Below are 22,125 nucleotides of genomic sequence, written 5' to 3' on the forward strand. Positions count from 1 at the left end.
TAAATTCCATTTCTCAGATATTGAAATCATACGAACTTCAAACATCAAATTACAAAGACAGATTCACCGCAAAAATACCTGGAGTTTATCTGAATTACAACAGTCTATGTCCAATAAGTTACAAAAATATAATTGTACGAACCCTTTTTGACTGCGACTGACTGACGTTATGTGAAACGAACTGCTTGCTCAAACAAACAAAAACTGACAGGTCCTCCTTTTTCAGTACTTCTAAATCCATTTATCAATTTACATAAACGTGCCAAAGCACATACATTGGAAGTACAGAGAGAAAAGTACATGTTCGCATTTCCGAGCATGTTTCAAAAAACGTGAAACTGAGAGGCGCAATAGCTGTTAACAGTGTAACAACCCTGAATTTACCTGACACCGGGCATACCATTGATATTCCTCAATTCTTCAAAATTATAAGCAGACAAAGAAGCACAGCGTCTCTTCGTTTTGCTGAAGCAATTGCGATAAAAAAAAACTTAGACCTGATTTATGTATGTACTACCCTGGTAAACCATTTCCATCATTATCATTATTTTGTTAGTGTTTATTTTGTTATATGGTCTTCACTTACCGAATTCTTGTTTTATGTACATTAAAACTACCTCTTCGCCAATACATCTTTATTTACTCAATTGACTTCAATTATGTACTCTCCTTAAATCCTACTAATTGTTACGTAACCCACTTTACTAATCTTTCTAATTCCAGGAATCTTATGTAAACCCTTCATTACCTCAAATTATCACACAATTAATTTTGTCTCTGAACCTTACTTAATTAGAGAATCACCCGCCCCCCTCATGTTTTTCGATTCCAATACCAAATGACCGACCTGTTCCTGAACATAAATATATAGTTATTATTGATAACCATTGTCATTCCAATTCTTTTTATTCATCTATGTCAATTGTTTCGCACTATATCTGACCTCATTGTAAGCTTTCAATACATATATGGTTGTAAGCAGCTGATGAGAAACCATGACATATAGTGAATTCATATTATTATGAATCCCTGTTTGTTCTGGTTTTATTTAATTTCTTTCTCTCCTTCTAAGGCTTTTTGGAACATACTCAAAAGATCTAAGATATGCCCTCCTTTCTGTTCAGCCAATGTAGCTGCCTTGGCAGGTGGACGTAAATTTAGAAACACGATTGGCGGTAATATGAAGGGTATGCTTGTTGATATTTGTCTGAGTTACTCAACATATTGTTTTATAAAAAATACGTAGTTTGGCTGCCGGGTAAGTTTTGGCTAATGCAGTGTTAAACCTCCTGCTGATTGTGCTTGTGACGTCATCACATTTGAAGTTGAGATTCATATATAACAGTTCTTTACATTTGTCAATAAATGTCTATGGGTAGCAGTTACTTCTTAGGCATTTTACAACGTTCATCAATTCTTCTTCCGATTTGTCGATGGTACATATCCCTTCTACTTTATAAAAAATAGTTGCTATCAGGTATCAAATACTTGATTTGTGTCCAAAATGAAGTAGTTATTACGTTTCCCTTGTCTTAGTAACAAATATTCCTTTGTTGCATCTTAAAATACTTTTAAAAAACCCTATTGATGTGAACAGAGAAACAAGAAGCCTTGACAAACTACCGAAGCTATTTTTCGGGACGTTATTCCATGTAATTTAAAGTTTGTAAAACAATAACATTTTTGTTTCTAGTCTATTCTACAAATCATAAACTTTCGTTTGATGTATGATTCACTGCCATAGTCCTTTTTATTCTAAAGTTATTGTAATTTAAATGCATTATTTTGTACTCAATTTTTCTACGCTAATCCCCAGTTTTGGACATGGTTGTATTTTCCTAATTATTGTACGTTGTGGTCGGGTTGGTCATCTATTTATTCATGTCCTCTTTTTACACTGATCTGAAATTGGGAACCAGATAGAAATCGAGAATAAATTGAGTAGTGTTCCAGTTGACTTGTCTTCTCTCACTCGCGTGCTTGTCAGCCAATCAATCAGGGGATAGAATAGTTTTCGTCTCTCTCACCCATTTCGAACTCACGCATACTAGCCTCAGGTTTAAGCCAGTCAACCTATCGCGTCAAGGTCTTAATCTAGATTAGACAAGTTATCCTCTGAACAAAATTGGTAGACAGATCAAGGACGTAACACCTTTCTTGAATTTTTGCATCATTGAGTTTTTATTTTGAATGTCTTCCAGATTAGCAACCTTATCTTATTAACTGATCTTTACTCATTCTTGTCAGCATTTACTCATTACGTGATCACTTGTTTCTGGCCGTTTGAATTCTTATTATAATCAGTGTTGTAGAATGTTCTTTTACATAACGTATATATTAACAATATTTGGTCTATTGAATTTATTTACACCCTTGATATGCTATACTGATATGTCTTCAACATAACTTTCAACTAAACTCTTTCATATAAGTAGTTTAAACCCATTTTGTAGTATTTTTAAATATCATAGGTGTAAGGAGCTGACGAAGACCAGATGAAACAAAATGAATTCATGTTATTCTGTTTGGATCTTTGTTCTTGCTCTCTTCAAAATGATAAAGAGAACTATGTGCATGAGATGATGCTTTAATAGAGTATTTCTGATGAAGTGGCGCGTTGACTGTTACCAATTAGTGTCTATTGTCTGAGGAACATCTAATGATTCAAACCACACTCAGATCCCGAGTACTGAAATAGCACCACTCAGGTTCAGTGTGTGACGTCATTAGCACGTATATTGACCACTGATGGATAAGGACATTCAAGGAATCGTAAAGAAATGTCCACGATGAGCACAAGCCGCAAAACTGTCACCGAAAATATAGCCATTTCTATGGCTAAGTGCAGGATTTCCATGGTTCTGTGTTTATGCTGATTTTATTGGGTCAATAAACGATCAACGCCTTCATATTGTCATCGACTCATTTACAAAATGACCAGTGATTTATTTGATGCCTGAGACCTCATCAACTTCAACCATAAAGACGCTGAATAGACTTATCGGGCAATATGGTTCACCAGAGACACTGGTTACAAACAATGAATCTCAGATCACGTCGGAAATCTTATCGAACTTCTGAATGAAGAACGCAATTACACACATTCTGTCATCGCCCTACTATCCTCAGCCAGACGGCCAAGCTGAGCGTTTTGGCGATACCTTCAAGTGAGATCTCATCATGTCACAAGGGAAGGGCACGACGGAGAAGGTCATCCAGAATTTCCTGAGAGTATACAGAATAACCCCGAATCCAGTCTCCCCCAATGTTGCCTCCCTTAGTGAGTTGATGTTCGGAAGCAAGATCTGGACTTCATTTGCTAGCATGTATCCACAAAAAAGACGAGATTATAAACCTAAGGCGAAGAGAATTGGTCATGATGGGTTACCAGTGTATTTAAGGAACTTTTGATAACGGGAGCCTGCGTGAGTAGCGGTTGTCATCGTTAGAAAAGTCGGTAATGTGTTGTACAAAACTGATGTTCAAGGTAAATGCCAGGCGCAACACGTTAACCACATCCGCGATAGATGACTAAATTCGGATAAAAAATCCCCTAGTTCCATTTTGCCACTAGATTATTTAACTGATACAGTCAGTTTGGAGCATCAGGATCAGCGCGGAAGAATTGATGGCCAGACCTCAAGCAGATCACCAAGAAAACGACGTTGCCATCAACACCTTCAGCAAAATTCAAAAAGCAGGACTAATTTTCCAGGAGGGAGAGGTGGTATGGTCAGCCGATCAGAAGTAGCTCAATGAGGTCATACGATGGCAGTCAGAAATGACCTGATGGACAAGTGCATCATTGGTTAGAAAAAAGGGACTGATTTTCCAAGGGGTAGGGTTGTATGTATGTAAATGAGTATTTATGCAATTTATTCGGTAGCCCAATATTCTTTCTCGTTCATGCAATCAGTTGAGGGGTTAGCACATAGTACATCGTGTATTAGTATCAGATTTCGGACACCGCCGTTATAACATAAATTTGATATTTAGTGTGTCCTCATTACCAGTTTGCATTCTGAAGGGCAGACCTTTTGGGTAAATTACGCATCTTCGGGTCTTATTAAATCTGAAATTTGTTTAACTAAATGCTATTGCTTCTGACTGAAACCGAAAATCACTCATATACGACTCCGTGTAAATTAGTAAGCAGTTGCTTCACAGTATGAGGAATTGTCGTGGTATTGTAGATTTATTGGGGTTACAGACGGCCATCCGTTAATTTCGTCATTACTCTGAGTATTAAATCAATGATGAAGTTGTGTTTCAGATAGCAAATCGATAATAAGTTGGGTTACTAGAAGTAATGCAGTTCAACCTTAATCTGTTAGTAGGTTTTATAAACGAAAAACTTCTACACAAAAATTGGATCTCAGTTGTTACTCACCAAGAAATCATCTCCCTGATAATACTATCTCTCCACTAGCTGGTACAGTGATTTGCCATATAATGGGTTTTAACAAGTGTTTCTACTGCAAAAATTGAAGTTTCAATTAGTAGATTGAAATTGCTGCTTATTTCTAACGATTTCATTAAGTACCACGATAACATAGAAACACCAGACGGTGACTTGTAGAGTATGCATTTTCGCTAATGACTGATTCATAGTAGTGTCATGTAACATTTTCAACAATAAAAGAATAAACTAAACTGTACTGTGTAGCGGGTTTAAGTGGTCCATTGCATTCATGCGAATTATATGGACATACACCATTTTCACCGATTATGAAATATTTATCGAAATATAGATAACTTTCATTCATTCGGTAAGCCATTGAACGTCGTGTACGCGTCTGACTTAATTCCAACCGCGAATGTATAAGTACTTCCCATGATCCATTTTCTTTATTATGGCGATTTTTGTATGTCTTTTTTTATTGAGCGGTTGAATACAAACAATGCATCAATTAAAACTTCCTTAACAATGAATAAACACTTCAACTAAATTTTAAAATCATTTTTGATTGAAAGTTGATGTAGGATTAGGCGTCATTAGTGATTTACCAATGAATTATCATACATCATGATAAAATAGTGTCTGTAGGCTGTCAAAATACTTAGTAACATGCTATAGAGCTCCAATAAAAACTGATTAGGAATGAGATCTGTTTTTTCTATTCATATCTCATGTAGAATCACATATTTTTCCAATTCTATCAAACCAAATATTTGGCTCAGATAGGTAAATGTAACAGTTGTTATTATTAATAACTCATTTCCAAAAACATCAAGAACGCTTATCAAACATGTGTACAGTTTGTGATGAGCGTAAAGCTTTCATTACCACAACATAACCGGTACCACTAGCAAGAAACTTTAACCTCTGGTTTGTTGACGGTTATCTACAACAATCTCAAACTAAAAATACGCTTTTTTCATAAATTACAAACGGAACGGAGACTTAGTATACAGAATTCAAATCTTTACAATCACTCCGAGTCAACATAGTTCTCGTAGTAAACGTATTCAAAAGACCACCCAAACTAATCAAGATATAAATAAACTATTTTTTAATGGCCCGTGATCAACCAATTATCCAGTAAATATTATTTGAACAGTACAAAGCACAGAAATGAATCACAAAATGCGAAATCGAAGTGTTTGTAGTTATTTGAGTAAACAAGAAGAACTTTACAAGATCCGTCAAGTGCGCCGAATAATTTTTTATAAAAACAGCAAATGGTATCTTTAATTGCTTTGATATTGATACACCCTCACACGAATCGAATGATGAAGTGCGGTGCATATATATTTGTTGCCTCCTTGTACAAATGTTTATGGGTTTAAATAAATAAATAAATAATAAGCACACCGTACCTGATAAACACAACTAATTTATATAAAATCTAACCAAATCGTTATATCATATAACGCTCCAGCACATGTCTAACGGCAGATCTATTACAGTGATTATTACTATCGTTTTCCTCTGCTTTCTGTTTCCGTTTTATTTTATCTAGTTGTAGATTATAACTACTTCGTAATGACACTAAAAATGACCATAAGTACATTGTACATTCTTCAACAGGACGTCTACTCGAAAAGAATGAATGATCCTTGACTGTTGGCCGGTATAGTTGTAATCCACAAGAAAAATGTACTACCTGAACAATTTCTGAACTAGGACACTTTAAACAATCTGACATAATATATCGATTCTTTACTTTTAGCATTGTTATTTATATGAAAATGGTCATGTTTGTAAATCGCCATGAGTTCTGTGATTCTTTGAAGAATATATATATATATATATATATATTAAAATGCGTCATTTGAATTTCACTCAATTAAACAGAGAATTATGTCAGTGGTAGGATAGCGTCTATCATTAAAGTCAACATTCACTGATCCTTAGTTAGCCAAAATATTATGAAAATTAGGTATTATGTTAAATACGTTTGTAGAGAATTTTTTGTTTTGACGATGATTTTCATAACAAACTAATAGTTGTTAGAAAACCTTTGAAAAGGAACACGGGGCATCGAAATTACTTTAGTAAAGTACCCTTCAGAAACAGTAGCGAAACCTGACTCAAAGCCACCAAGTAGCGCTGCGGGGTAGTGAGGGCATCTTTGACCGCTAATATGGACAGTTGGTGGACATTGGACTAATTTACCACTCTGTTGTAAACTGGACTGTTTCAGTCCCAATTTTGGGGTCGACTAAATTTGGCGGGCCTCTTGACGTGTATGATTATGTATATGAATTCCATGAGTCTGAGATTGTGTAATTTGTGTATGTAGGTATATACCAAAGGCATGTGTGAGGGTTAGCACAAGGAACATAAGCTGGAAAATTATATGCCCTATGCCTAATACAATCAGCAACCTAACATAACAGGTAGACGACATCATAAAAATATACGGGAGCAGATACTAGGGACAGGTGACTACCAACCTACCCAGAGAGTGCTCATGCTTATATGTTTGTCATGAAGTGCGAGGATGAAAGCCTTTGTGCCGATTATACGCATGTAGCGCGTAAGAAACAATCAGTGGCAAATACGTTTGAAGAGAGCTGTGACCATCTATTCCCCAGGTGAATAAATAAACCCATATGGGATGTGTGAGTGAAAACTTGTGTTATCGGTATGTCTGTAAACTATACTTGGTCACGATACTACGCCCGCGTAACAAGCCAGGTGGTATCGATTTCCCCACGCAATCACATCCACACAGTGAGTTTGTGAGCCTTGAAACACAGAAGCTAATAGCAGAAAAGCCACACCGGCTTCCCCAGAATAGGCTCTACCAACTTTAAGTGGCTGGAACACCATCACCACCTGCAGAGGCACTACTTCAAGCCTCCTCACGGGTTTCAGGAGTGAAACATTACTTCAGAAAGTGTTGGATGGGAATATCACAAATAGCTTGAAGTCGAGAAGTGTGAGTCAATCAGATTCAAACTGGATGGATAAGTAAAATTACGCTATATGGTATAGCTAAAGTCTATGGATAAGTTCTAAACTATGGCGAAGGGAGCTTTCAGTGTTTCTAAAGATCCTGAAACCGATGTCACTTGGTGATGAAAATCACTGTCAAATGACACCGAATTTGAGTTTAATGACTGAACACTAACATCCAATCATTATGACATAACTAATTGGCACTACACATTAAACATATTAGGTTTGATCTGAAGTCCAATATCTTGAATTGTGCTTATTTCATAATAATGTTTCATTTATTGTCGATCAGTAATGTTAATTTCATCATTGCCACAAAGGTACTGCATATCATGAATAAATAAAAGAACTAAAAAATCACACTCGACTTACCGACTCAACTAAATAAATATCCGTAATGTCATTGTAGTGCATTTTCTTTGTACAACCTTCAGAACAAATAATTTCATCATGATGATTTTCCCTAGTTGGTTTTATTACAAGTGAAACCACATAAACTGTTGAAATGAAACAATTTAACCGAGATAACGGTAAATACAAAATAATCATACTGTCTTGTTGAATATGAGTTGTTTGTTGTCCTGGTGGAACTTGTAGGATCAGACTCGTCAGCTGATTAAGACTGTCACGTTCAACAGCTATTTATTTGACAAAATAGTTAAAGGTAAATGGAATAAGTAACAGTGTGTAAAGTTTAAATATCGTCAAATCACGAACAAGATATTTATCTAACCAGATTATTAGGAACAAACTTTAAAGAACATCAAGTAAATACGCTAACCGAATTACTACGAAATTTTTGAAGAAAATTTATGAAATGTTGAGTACTACTAATAAGTAGAACATTTTGAAGTGGATTAAACGCTACAGTGAAGGCGTGAAAATTGTAGAAATGATTTAACACAAGGATGACGGTTGGTCTCTTCTTGACCAGAACAGTGTTATCACTTGTGCTTTTCAGATCCAAATTAACTGTTTGAATGCTTCCACGCTGACTACACTTAACAGCAAGTTTGTTTTGAGTCTGGAATTTATATCTAAATATCCCAAAGTTAGATAAAGACCAACTGTCCAGTCTTCGATTTTAGCTTATCATTTAATTAATGTTATTTTATGGTGAAAAACACCTTCAGACAGGTCAATTTTTGAAAGTTGTCTAGACTTTTAATTTATGTGTACTTTTTCAATCACCGACATGTATTTCTTTGCTAGACATAGGTACTATAATTACGTGGATCACATATATCTTTGACAACTACAAATCCCTTTTATTATTGGGAAAATACTCATCTTTATTTGAACTATTAATGACGTCTGTCAGAATATTTTGGTATACAATAAAATAAAAAACTGCTTCAATTTATAAGTCAGTATTATCACTTACTCTCGGAATATGTATGTACAAAAATCTCTTCTGATTCGATACTATTATGGTATGTAGTATCTATGCATTGTACAGATACACTATACCATGTATCCGGTGAAAGACTAAAAATATGAAAACTTGTGGCTGATTGACCAGAATTGAATTTCATTGGTTTGTTTGTATGATTGTGCAAAGCTTTTATGAAGACATAATAATAGTTGTTATTATCGAATGAATGCTCTTCTAATGCATGATCCCAATGTACAGTAAATCCATAAATATTAATTTCAGAAAATGTTAAATTGACTGGTGGTTGAATACCTGAAATGTTGATATGTTAATTACAAAAAACTAACTACAACACATAAATCATCGTTTTAAAGCAAGAGAAAGAGAGAAACAAATTAAGTGAAGTTGCTAGTCATATACGTAACTTCTGAACGAATATCACTCAAATTTTTACCGTTGCTCATAAAAACACTAATGAAAACGTTTACGATGGTCCTAGAGTCATTCCCATAGTAAAAAATAAGGGTGACAACAACATTTCGAGATGCTCTTACGTGTTCGTGGTTTTCTGGCATTTCAGAAAGTGTAATTTGTATGTAATCATCAGTGTGCGAATGACCATTATTTAATGAAAAGGATTTGTGAAGGTCTTTGGTCATTTTAAGAGCGATTTTCATCATGATTTTCGCTGTAATTAAAATAATTTTATGGAATATGACTGTAGAGAAAATACGCTGCACTTTATAATCATTACGATCTATAATTAATTTCTTAATGCAAGCCCACTATGATTAGATTATCAAAGTGTCGGTTCCCATTTCTACTGTATTATATCTTTATGACTTATTGATCAGACGAATGATATATATATATATATATATATATATATATAATTCCATAAATAGATATTAGCAGTTACCATTCTCTTATTCTTCGTTCGGATATAATACACTGGATGTTGGCAAAGAAGACTTATCATAATCAATTCAAGAAATGTCGAGCATTACCAAACGTTTACAAATTTACTAATAAAAAGATTACTGATTAACAAGACGCTTCTTGAACATGGACCTGAAATATGAACTAATGCCTTAAATTAATTTTGTTTAAGGAATACGTTTTCTGAGGAAAAATTTGATTACATTTTATAAAATGGATTAAGAAAACCTACTAAGTATTGATAAACTTACATGCTGGATATGTTGTATAGATTAGAAAAGATTTCGTTGCATCACTGTATATACCATAATTAGTATCAAACGACTTAAGATATACCGTATAATTTGTTCTAGGTAATAAGAAAGTGACAGTAAATTCGCTTTTCCCATTGCAAACATTGAACTGATTAAAATTATCATTAATATTTAAAGTTGGTCGCACATAAAGTGAATAACAAATGTTAGTGAACGTTAAATCTTGTTTCATTTCGTTCCATCTAATAGTGAATTCATTTGATTTGATGTTGGTCACTGTTACATTTTCTGGCTTAATAGGTCCTTCAAATGGCAAAAAATAAAGTATTTTAATCAATACTAAAGAATCCGTTGAAACAAGCTGGGAACATTTATTTATTTATTTATTTATTTGAACACATAAATATTGGCACAAGAGAGCGCCAATATATATGCGCCACACAAAACAATGAGAATGCGAAGAGAAATAGAAAAAAAAACTAAGGAGCGCAAAAGAAAAAGAGAACAATAATGGAGAGATTGGTGTAAGGTAGTGTGGTAGTAACGAGGTACAATCAGAAGAAATCTTTCAGGTAAGGGAGACATAACCACTTTTTACGAAGAAAGTAAAAGAAGGTTACAGCAGGATCGCCACTGGCTTCTATTCTGAGCCATATCTGATAACGTCTCTAGCCACTGTGTAGCACCATCTCTCGGACCCCAACCAGGGTGTCGTGAAGGACCGACAGAAGCCAGTCCTTTGCATCTTTCTTTCATGCCACGACACCATGTCATGCACTGACCACCACTCCGCTTCTTCCAACCAGTCCCAGAGTCGGCAAATAATGCACGACGTGGAATTCTCTAGGGCGACATTCGTAGAACATGTCCAAGCCACCGAAGTCGGTGTTTCAAGATAGTGACACCAATTGAATTATCGTCTCTGCACCCAAACACACGATGCCGAACCTCTGGATTACTGACATAGTGTTGCCACTGAATGTCAGCAATCCTTCGGAGACAGCGATGATCGAACACAGAGTCGTCTAACGTCCTCAACTCGGAGAGACCAGGTTTCACGAGCATAGAGCAAAACTTCTCTCACTGATGCGTTGTAGATCCGACCTTTTACAGCCAGACTAACATCACGAAGGCGCCAAAAGTGGCCCAGATTGGCATAAGCCGCTCTGGCTTTCACTATACGTGCATTGATCTCATCACTCACACCCCCACCAGCACTTATACAGCTACCCAGATACACAAACTTCTCGACTACGTCTATCTGCTCACCATCCAGGGTGAGTACAGGATTGGAATCCTGCCAGTCTTGTAGAAGTACTTTGCACTTCGAAGGTGCAAAGCACATACCATACCTACGGACACTGATTGTCAACTGATTAAGTGCGGATTGCATGGATTGGGCATTATCGCACAGTAAGACAATATCGTCCGCATACTCAAGGTCGATAAGTCTTTCTCCAGGCAACAGATCCACACCACTATTACTTACATTCATCAGAGCTGTTTCTAGAATGTCATCGATGGCAAAGTTGAAGAGGAATGGTGAGATGGGCAACCCTGCCTAACCCCACTGCTCGAATGGAACAATGGAGAAAGGTGGTTGTATGCCCTCACTCTGCCTGAGGTGTTTGTACATAGGGCTTTTAGGATGTTAATAAACTTCTCAGACACACCCTTCTTCAATAGACAACCCCAGAGAACAGTCCTGTCCAACGAATCGAAGGCAGCCCTGATGTCAAGAAACACTACGATTGTTGGCCTTTGATAAGTATGGCGGTGTTCTAACATTTGGCGGAGGGTGAAGATATGATCAATACATCCTCGACCAGAACGAAACCCAGCCTGCTCCTCGCGAGTCAATCTTTCTCGGGTTTTGAACAACCTACGAAGTATGACGGAAGCCAATAGCTTGAACGTAATCGGAAGTAGACTTATCCCCCGATAGTTGTTGCAGGAACGACGTGAACCCTTCTTAAAGATAGGGACAACTATCGACTCATTCCATGACGTTGGTACACTCTCTAGTTCCCAAACCTTTGTAAACAACGTCGTCAATTCCTTAGTCAAAAAGTCACCACCATCTTTAAAAAGAGCCGGAGGTAAGTCATCTGGGCCAGGTGATTTGTAACGCTTCAAGAGTTGGAGTTCCTTGCGGACTTCCTCCTTGTTTGGTGAATCAGTCGTCACCGGCCATGGAGGGCAGGACAGTCTGACCGATGTTGCCGGAGCAGCAGGCCAGTTGAACTGCCCTTCGAAGAACTCTGCTCATCGTCCAAGACGTCGATGGATGTTAGTGATTAGCATCCCGTCATCCTCACAGATTGTTTAGCTCACACCAGACTTCTTGCTGCCAGTGACTCGGATGAATTGGTAGAGCTTCCGGCGGTTACCAAATGCAGCTGATGCTCCCAACTCATTAGCACTCTCCGACCATCAGGCTTCTCGGTCCTTACGCAAGCCCTGCCCAATTTCCTTACGTAACAACCTTCGTTTGTTGTCAAACTCACAGTCACCCGGAGTAGAACGACGGGCTTTAATGAGTTGTAAGGAGCCTGAAGAAACCCAGTGCTTATAAGCGGGACGTTTCGTGAACCCACAACCGACTTTACTCGCCATTTTCATGGCGTCATGCAATTGTAACCAATGCTCATCTATACTTTTCGGTGGAATGGTAGCTAGCCTAGAAGCTAGCTCGGTTCGATACTTACTAGCAACAGAAGTTGCAACCAGCTTGCTAACATCAATCCTTTGGTGGAGGTCACTTCGTTGGCCACTGAAAAAAAGGTAAGATTGGCGCAGACCAGGGCATGATCAGAGTTCAGATAGGTACTCCAAAAGGAGAGACAGTCTTGTACACAACCACGCCAGCGGTAGCCGATCGCGATGTGATCAATCTGAGTTCAGGCTTGAGATGCAGAGGGAGGACGCCAGGTGGCACATCGGCGATGACTGTGCCGAAAGTTAGTGCTAGCCAGAAACAGGTTGTGGCCTGTGCAAAGTTGCAGTAGACGGTCCCCGTTATCTTTCCTGCGACCAGCGAGTCCCCATCGGCCACCTAAACGACACTCTTCTGTGCCTAGACGCCCAATCCAATTTTGTAAAATACTTGCCACCATTTAACTTAGTGAAGAGATCTTAAGGTAATGGATACTGGCTAGACTCTAGCGATTCACTTATTCTAGCGGAGTAATCTGCGCATAATCGAACGTCACCGTTGGGTTCATAGACCACCACTACTGGTACAGCTCAATCCGAGAAGTTCACAGAGTCAATAATACACATTTTCAGGAGCCGTTCTAGTTCCTGTTCAACTACAGGGAGAGCAGCATAAGGCACAGGTCATTTAGGTCGACAAACGGGAGAAGCTCCAGGTCTGAGGATTGATAATGCTTTAGCTATTGCACATTTTTCCAAACCTTTTGTAAACATGTGGTGGTGTCTTTGTAACATGGCTTTCCAATATGCATCCAGGTTCTTCGGCTAATGAATGTAGTGTCAGGGCAGTGTCGAGCTGCAGGCGGGCATGTTGGACATCAACCTTGATGATTACATATTACATATGACCAGCATGGAGATCAGGGCTGGTTATCTGTGCGCGATAATTTTTGTGAGCCGGAATCTTTCTTTTCGCTTATGACGTGGATGTATAACAGCCGTCCATTACTTTCAATCATAGAGGTGTCATGTTTCAATTCTACCAACCTCCGTGGTTACTTCTTGTAGCGTTATGCTCGGACACTTCAATTTTACTCAAAATTCTGGTTCTGATATCAGCATCTTCAGGAGATCGGAGATCGAATACAAACACAAGACAATTAAAGTGGTTTTCCGTCACTGTTGACAATTTAGAACGCTCAAACTCGCGATTTACTAGGGTAGCATGTTGCACCCAGTCATCGTCGCCAGATTTTGCTAACTTCAGACATTGGTAACGAATTTTAAACAAAGATGAGTGCTCATCAAAGATTTGTAACAAAATTACGACCGTTTTATCAAATGAAAGATCTCTGGGATTCTTGGGGAGAATGAAGTTGATGTAGCGTTCAAGTTCAGCTGTGCCAACTTTGTGTAGTAGTATCCTGACATTTGTAGTATCATCAAGCGTTTCTAGTTGAACCATGAATACATCTTTATATTTCTTCAACCAGGATTCGAACGTAACACCAGCAAAATCATCAAATGGAATTCGTGGATAGAACAAATGATATGGTCGACACGGGATTTGAATTACCCATCGGTAAGGCTCATTCGATTTAAGTTTATTTGCTGGATTAGAGTTTATAGCATACGAATTGGAACAGCTCGTAAAGCATTTCTTGACGCTCCAGCAAAACTATTTGATCAAAAGTAAATGATATTTTGATAAGCTGACGCCGTAGTCAGTTGTTATATCCAGAGCTGAGATTCGTGATATACCGCGTACAAATTGAGCACTAGAACGCTAGAACCCTCCGAGTCGCAAGTGAAAAGACAGAAGACGAGTGAGAAGAAATGTTATTCAAAACAGTACTAAATATGGTACAAAACTCTCAGGTATTTAGAGTTCTTAGTAAAAACGAAATCATCATTATAGTCATCTAATCCGTGTACAGTGGTTTTTAGCTACGCGACCAAATTCTGCAATATGCTTTCAGATGATTGAACGGGATGTCTTTAGTTCGCTCTGAGCTTCTCATTGCTTCTTGAATTAACCCTGGGGCCAGCCTCACAATGTATACATATACTCCGTGGGTTTTTTTTTCCATCTAGTTCGGAGATGCGATTTCTCTCCGATCAAACTTTGTAGGGGGCCACGGATACCCAAATATGTGGAAATTTTATTCGTTCGTCTTCTTTTACGTAAAAGTAACAATTCTCGCCTTTTAGTTTCAGTGTTTTCAAGTGAAATATATAGTTCAGTAAAGATCCTCTAATGAATTCTACAAAATATATGTTTTGTTAACAACTTTGAATATTATCAGAATGGGGTTTTGGGGATATTATAGTAATATTTAATAGCTTAAAAATCCCCATAGAATATTTAAAAACGAAGAATATTTGAGCGAACAATTGTTTTCAATAACTTCATCATCAGGCTCTACAGTTATAAGTCCATAATTATAATATTTTACAAAGGCCAAAAATAAGGCATGTTTTAATGAGTTTGACAATGTTATGTGTTAAAAAATGGTGAGCGTTTGCATCTGTTACGATATATATATATACTTCAAAAAATTGTAATATTTGCAAATTAGAAAGGTCATTCAATAAAGGTCAGTAAATTGTTCAGTCACAATAAGATAATATAATAGTACTATTGCAAAATTGAAAATAATTTTGTCAACTGAGATAATAATAATAATATTGTTGTGTGAATATAAGAATAATATTGTCCGACCGGCCATTTTTTTTTTTAAAAAAATTTTCCAACCCCAAATTACAATATTTTTCATCCCGTGTTTCGTCCAATGAAATGGCTAGTTCCAAAAATTAGATTTAATTGGTTAGTTATGTCTTGAAAATTGTTATAAATTATCAGTACTTGTCGACGAAGCACAATCTCAATCGTCATTATGGAGCAGAGTAACGTGCCGAGTACGAGCGCTGGTGTTTCTCACGTAACGGAAATGGAGGAAGTCTTTTTGACTACCTTGTTTCTGGTTGCGTTTCCATCGGTTGAAGCGTTAAAGACCACCATCACAAATTTTGAAAGATCGACTTACAGTCATTATGTAGTGAGAGATTCGCATATTGGCAGAGATCAAAAATCCTACATTAAATTTGTGTGTTGGCGAAATGGGCGTATAAGATCTAGCGGTTCGTCACAACGTATTAGACGGAGGAGGTAATTTGGTAAATTGTTTTATAATTTTTTTAATGAAGGGCTTCTATGAACACCCAATGTCCAGCATTTATGTTTTGTAAGATTATAGACGGCTATTGGACTGTTGTACGTGGGAATGTACATCACAATCACGAGTGCAATTCCCTGAGGTACCAGGGTAATTCATGGATGCGCAGGTTAACGGATGGGGAGTTTGAAACTGTGAGACCGCTGCTGATTTCCGGTACCGCTGCATTCCACATCAGGAATTTTGCTTACCAATCTTATGGGAAATGTCTGACCGCTCAAGATGTCTGCAATATGCGGTACAAAGTGTTCTCACACGCGAACCTTCCTGGTACGGAATTTGCCAATTTATAATGTACACTATAGGTGATTACGGGAAATTGAAAGCTCACATAACATCCTTGGGTGGGCTTTGCGAATACGAATTGGACGATGAGAACTGTCTATCGTATTTCTTCTTCATGACTGCTGAGCAAGTGAATTTGGCCGGTCACTTTTGTGACGTAATTGGTTTTGACGGGACGTACAAAACTAATAACGAGAACGTCCATTTATATCAAGTCGTTGCCATGGATATGAATTTTAAGGCAATACCCATGTGCATTGCCTTTTAAGTCGCGAAACGTCGGCCTTGATTTCTCGATTCCTCTTCTTTTTCCAACGGTGTACCAACAGTCGACAACTGGTAGGCATTGTGACCGATGATTCACCTGCAATTGCTGCTGCTATTACGCAGGTGTATCCGGATGCACACCATATTCTGTGTCGCGTACACCTTGTTCGGAATGTGATAAAGAGGGTAAGTGTTTCGTTCATTAACATTAACCCAGTAACCGTTATTGTAGAGGGTGCGATCAGAAATTGTACAACTGTTCTTTCGCCTCATGTTCACTAGAACGGTTGAAAGGTAAATCAAAATCTACATAACATGATTTTGTAGTTTTAACAACGTACTTTCGTTAATCGAAATGTCGGACGGAACATTTGGCAGATACGTCAGAGACCACCTTCTACCACGGAAACACAAATGGTCCACTGCTTTTCGACCGCCATCCACTCTCTTTGAACTGAATAATACGAACTTCGTCGAGACCAGCCACCGAGTCTTGAAGATGTATCACCTTAATCGAAAAACACCGGTTCTCAGATCCATTTTCAATGTGCTGCTTCGTACTGGATATTGGATGGAAGCAAGATTACATAAATATTCAATGGATTGTCGGGGAAAGCCGGTATTGGTGAGGAGCCGGAAGTACGTCGACTTCAGGAACGACTGACACCAGTTGCCTGTCAACTACTGAAGCGACACCTTCGCATTCCTATAACGCAGTCTGCATTGACGGAAGATTTATTCACCGCTATGGACGCCACGGGGACGTACTACGTACACGTCGACACTAGCCGGTGCTCGTGTCCATTCTTCATTGAAAACGGATTACCATGCCGTCACATATTGGCTTACTGCATACACAGTAACACCGAAGTGAACGTACAGTCAATTTGTGACAGGTGGTTACACTATGATGGTTATCTGACTCATATTGCAGTTGAAAATTATTTCCCAATGCAACTGAGTCAGCCAAGCATGAAGAATGCGGTGATAGCGTTAATCAGGCGAATGTCGGAGGAACAATGCAGTTCACTTCATGACTTCATAGTTCACGGTAGACTACCAACAACGCCAGTAAACTTACATGGAGAACAGCATTCGTACACCCTTTCAAGAACCTCGACTAACGTAGCAGTGCCGTTTATACAACGAGGAACTGTTGATTTGGATGAAACGCTCATGAACGATGAGGAGGAAGTAATTTCTATTAACTCGGAAGAGTTAACTGAACGGGACATCGAAAATGAAGAAGAGCATGACGAGAATCGACTCTGCGACATCTGTAATCTTGCGCAGCCTCCGTGTGAAACCGGTGATGCTGTTGGTTGGGTTTTCTGTAGATGTGAAGCAATGTTTCATACCTTCTGTGCCTACGACCCATCGCCGAACGTACGAGCAGTGCACTGTCCTATCTGTGGCGCCATTACAAACTAATAGTGATGACGTTCGACCGCGAGAACGAGTAAAGGCCCTTTTCAGGGCCACCCACAATTTGATTTCCATTATTTTTTATCTACTACTTTTCCGCCGCAAAGGTCAAGTGATTAAGCACTTATTAATGTCTCATGAATTTAGATATCCCTTAGAGATTAATAGTGGAAAAGCGATTATCGTTCATGTATTCGTAAACTTGTTTCTAACGTTTATTAGATATAAAGGTTAAGAAAACTTAGACAAGATTTTGTCATCTAATGAAGACTAATCTAGTAATTTTATATTGAAAATAATGTGATTAGCGTTCATGTTTTAGTAACACATTTGTAAACTATCTAATAAAAGTACATTTTGAGTACATTTTAATAGGAATATTTTAAATGAGTGAAAATCGTAATTTTGTCGTTAGGTCAATAAACTTATGATGACATTTATTAGTGAATGTAATAAGATAATTACAAAGATGAATGTGATTAAAGCTCATAGAGAAGTAAACGAAATTGAGAAAATTAACTTATTTAGGAATAAAATAATGACATTTGAAAACAAGTTGAAACCATCATCATTGAAATGATGATGGTGATAAAAGGTCATACAGTAAGTGTAAAAAGAAATAAGAATATTATCCGTTTCATAGATACACAAAACAAGAACTTCATATTCTTGTTTTATATTAAAATTTCCTGAAACCAGAACTATGCGTACGTAAGAAGTACGTCTGATCGTAAACTAAGCCTCCATAGTTATTCATAACTACTGATTATATCACCGTATTCATTTGCACACCTCATCAACTATTTATGACTGGTACAATCTCGTTGTACCAGTTAAATATTCCCTTAAAATATTCAAAAATCAAAAATAATTTAGGAAACAATCGTTTTCCTTAACTTCATCATCACACTATACAGTTATTAGTCCATAATTTTATTATTTTATAAAGTCCAAAAATAAGGCATGACATTTATGAATTTGACAATGTAATGTGTTAACAATGGTTAACGTTTACATCTGTAACGATATATATATGTACAAATTAAAAAGGTCATTCACTAAAGGTCGGGATGATTTGCAGTAAAGTGTTCAGTCACAATAAGTGACTAAGCATTATAGGAAAATTGAAAATGCAAAAATTTTGTGTCAATGAAATACATAGTACAAGAATTGAATCTTGTCAATTGACATAATAATAATAATAATAATAATAATAATAATAATAATAATAATAATAAGGAAAATAAATAATACTAATAGCATTGTAAATGTTCATTGATACAGTTGACCTTATTCATATTTATACGTTTAATGTCGACAGATATTTGTTGAGTCAGTCAGACGACGTAGGCTTGTTCATTTACACTTCATGAAACTGATATTTCAAATGCTTGTCAAAAATGGTTACATTCATAATGTCTAGATAATTCAGGTTTCATATTACGGCGGTTAACAATATTCACACATGACTGATTAAACAAACTAGTTTTTATTACGACCAAAAAATTAATTTTAAAATACAGAACTACAAATAATTTACAAGTGAACACAATAAGCCGTTTCAATGGACTTTTACAATTTAACCACATTTAAATCTAACGTTGTCTAATTCTCATTATGAATGAACATTTACAAAATAATCCTTTACTAAATAATAAGTGTCTTTTTCGGAAAATTTATTACTACTTTCATATACTATCAAAGTCAGTTCATTAAATGATCGTCTACGGTTGGTTCACCTGAATTATACATATTGCAACCAGTAATTTATCATGATGATTTATTGATATGTTGATTTCTTTTTCCCATTAACACACCGTGTGTTACAAAAAAGCCTATGCACACACTTTGGTGATAATTTGTTTATTAATTTGGTATTAAATATTTGACTACCGACCTCATTCAGTAATCACTATTATCAAATATTCAAACCGGTTTACAGATGCTTTTTCCCAAAAACTTTCTTTTACTGAGATACATATGATTATTCCTGTTCCGATAACTAACGACTTCAATTCAAGGTATACTTGATCGGAAAACAAAAATTGATCCCAATACACATTCACTAACAGTAGGATTGCATGGTAATGCAATTAAGTTGGTGTCTTTTTCTTCAAAAGTCTAAATTTTTTTCAAGACTAAGATTACACAAAAAAAATTATTCATTATCATTAAATTTCAAATGTAAAAAATGAAAATTCTGGTATCCAATCACAGCTCCAGATGTGATTTCGATTTCAACTAATCAGATTACAAAGATGAACAGTTTACGACCAATCACAAAATTATTAAAGGTAACAAAATGTTTGTTCATTATCACTTGAGCACACACTTGCAAAACAAGTCCACCAATCAATGATACCTAAATTTTTCATTCACACCCCACAATTTTTTTAAAAGGGGTGGTAGGGAATCATATAGGCCGGTTACTTAATGTCAACCTGAATATAATATGTAATAAGGGGGGTGTTATCAAGGTAATTACGGTCAACAAATTGGGAATGATGGATATGAAGATTAAGATATAGATAATGACAAATAATGATAATAAGGAAAATAAATAAAATGAAGGAAGGAAGGGGTAAGAGGTTTAGAATATTCAGTCTAGGTATTTGGTGATCCAGTCGTAGGCCAGGGTAAACATAGGGGCTGGATATATTTTTTCTGGATGCATAAATTAGGTCTTCTGGAGTTGATCCAGATGGCTTCGGCTGTGTAAAGTAGTCGTAATCTAGCTCCTTGAGGTAGATGTTTTGGAACTTGATATAAAACAGAGAAAGCTTCCTCTATTTTAATATGATGTTCACTATCTACCAAGTGAGAAAGAATGGTGCTGTTAATCGATTTGGTGACTCCTTTTCCCAACCATGCTGGTACATGTTCACGAACACGCAAGGATAAAGCCCTCTGAGTACGGCCTATGTAACTAGCTCCACAGGAGCAGTTGAATTGGTATACACACATGGAGGAGCCCATCTTCGGTAACTTATCCTTGATTAGTTGTGTGAGTACTGGCTTAGTCGAGAAAGTTATGTGTAACTTGGCGGCATGAAACGTCCTCTCGACAGATCTTTTGAGTCGACGTGTTAGAATATCACCCGCTATGTCGCCTTTAAAGTCAAGTTTCAGATATAAGGTCTTTTTACTGACCGTGTCGCAATGTCTTCTCTTTTTAATACTTTGTACGAGGTATTTTTTGACGAAATTATCCGGATAGACATTATTATGTAATGTGTTCTTTAGTATAACTATTTCTTCCTCCACACTGTCTTCAGAACATAATACCTTGATTCTGTGGTTGAAACACTTAACCAAATTTATTTTATATTGCAGGTGTGAAGCTTTGGAAATGGGTATACTGACCCGTCCATGTACACTTTCTAAACATATTTCGCTTTATGGAACCATCTATCCTTCTAGAGAGTCGGACATCTAGAAAAGCTATGCTATTGTCCTTTTCCTCCTCGCTGGTGAATTTAATGGCTGGGTGGACATTATTGAAAGCGTCTAACATCTCCTGTTTGTCGATATTTTCGTCACATATGATTAATGTGTCATCTATGTATCGACAGTAATAATCAAGCTTATTTAAGATGTCTTTAAGCGGTCCATTTTCTAGTTTGGTTAGAAAAATATTAGCAAGGACCGGGCCTAGAGGTGATCCCATTGCTACCCCATCTACTTGTCGGAAGAATTCATTGTTAAACTTAAAGTAGATATTCATAGTGCATTTCAAGAGAAGTTCTTTCATTTTGTTTATTGGGATAGGAATCTCTATTTTCTTTTCTATCAGTTGTTCACATATGTAATCTATAGTTTCAGTCAGAGGGATGTTAGTGAACAAAGATGTTATGTCTAGTGATAGCATGGTTTTTCCATTTATATTCATATTTTTAATTGTATCAACAAATTCAAAGACGTCTTTAACATTATGCTTAGCAAGTTCTTGGTGCAATGGTTCTAATAACTTAACTAACCATTTTGCTGTTGAATGGTATGGTGAATTTGCCATATCCTGTATCGGGCGTAGAGGCATATCAGGTTTATGGATCTTAGGTAGACCATATAGTCGAGGGGTATGTGTTCCAGAAGGCTTAAGCATATTATAGGTATGCTCAGAGATGTGTTGGTGTTGATTTAGGAATTTTAATGCAGCAGTTAGTTAACGTTCGGTCTTTTCATTGAGGTCTTTACATGACCCAAGCTTTTGGAATTTAGGTTGATCACTCAGTAGTGAATTCATCTTATCTATGTAGTCTGTCTTGTTTAGAATTACCGTGC

General features: G+C 36.9%; 1 protein-coding gene across 1 annotated transcript in view; it reads right to left on the minus strand.

Annotated features, from left to right (window-relative positions):
- Positions 1–5,094: 5,094 nt before the first annotated feature.
- Positions 5,095–22,125, minus strand: part of MS3_00009248 (uncharacterized protein) — a 37,054-nt gene continuing 20,023 nt past the window's right edge. Inside the window, exons 8-11 of the mRNA XM_051217587.1 lie at positions 9,974–10,279; positions 8,793–9,095; positions 7,781–8,046; positions 5,095–5,765 (exon numbers count right to left, since the gene is read on the minus strand). Of these exons, the coding sequence (XP_051065004.1) occupies positions 5,718–5,765; positions 7,781–8,046; positions 8,793–9,095; positions 9,974–10,279 (923 nt within the window). The 3' untranslated portion in view covers positions 5,095–5,717. The remainder of the gene's footprint in view (positions 5,766–7,780; positions 8,047–8,792; positions 9,096–9,973; positions 10,280–22,125) is intronic.

Source organism: Schistosoma haematobium, chromosome 5 (assembly GCF_000699445.3).
Source record: "Schistosoma haematobium chromosome 5, whole genome shotgun sequence".
In the NCBI taxonomy this organism is placed as follows: Eukaryota; Metazoa; Platyhelminthes; class Trematoda; order Strigeidida; family Schistosomatidae; genus Schistosoma; species Schistosoma haematobium.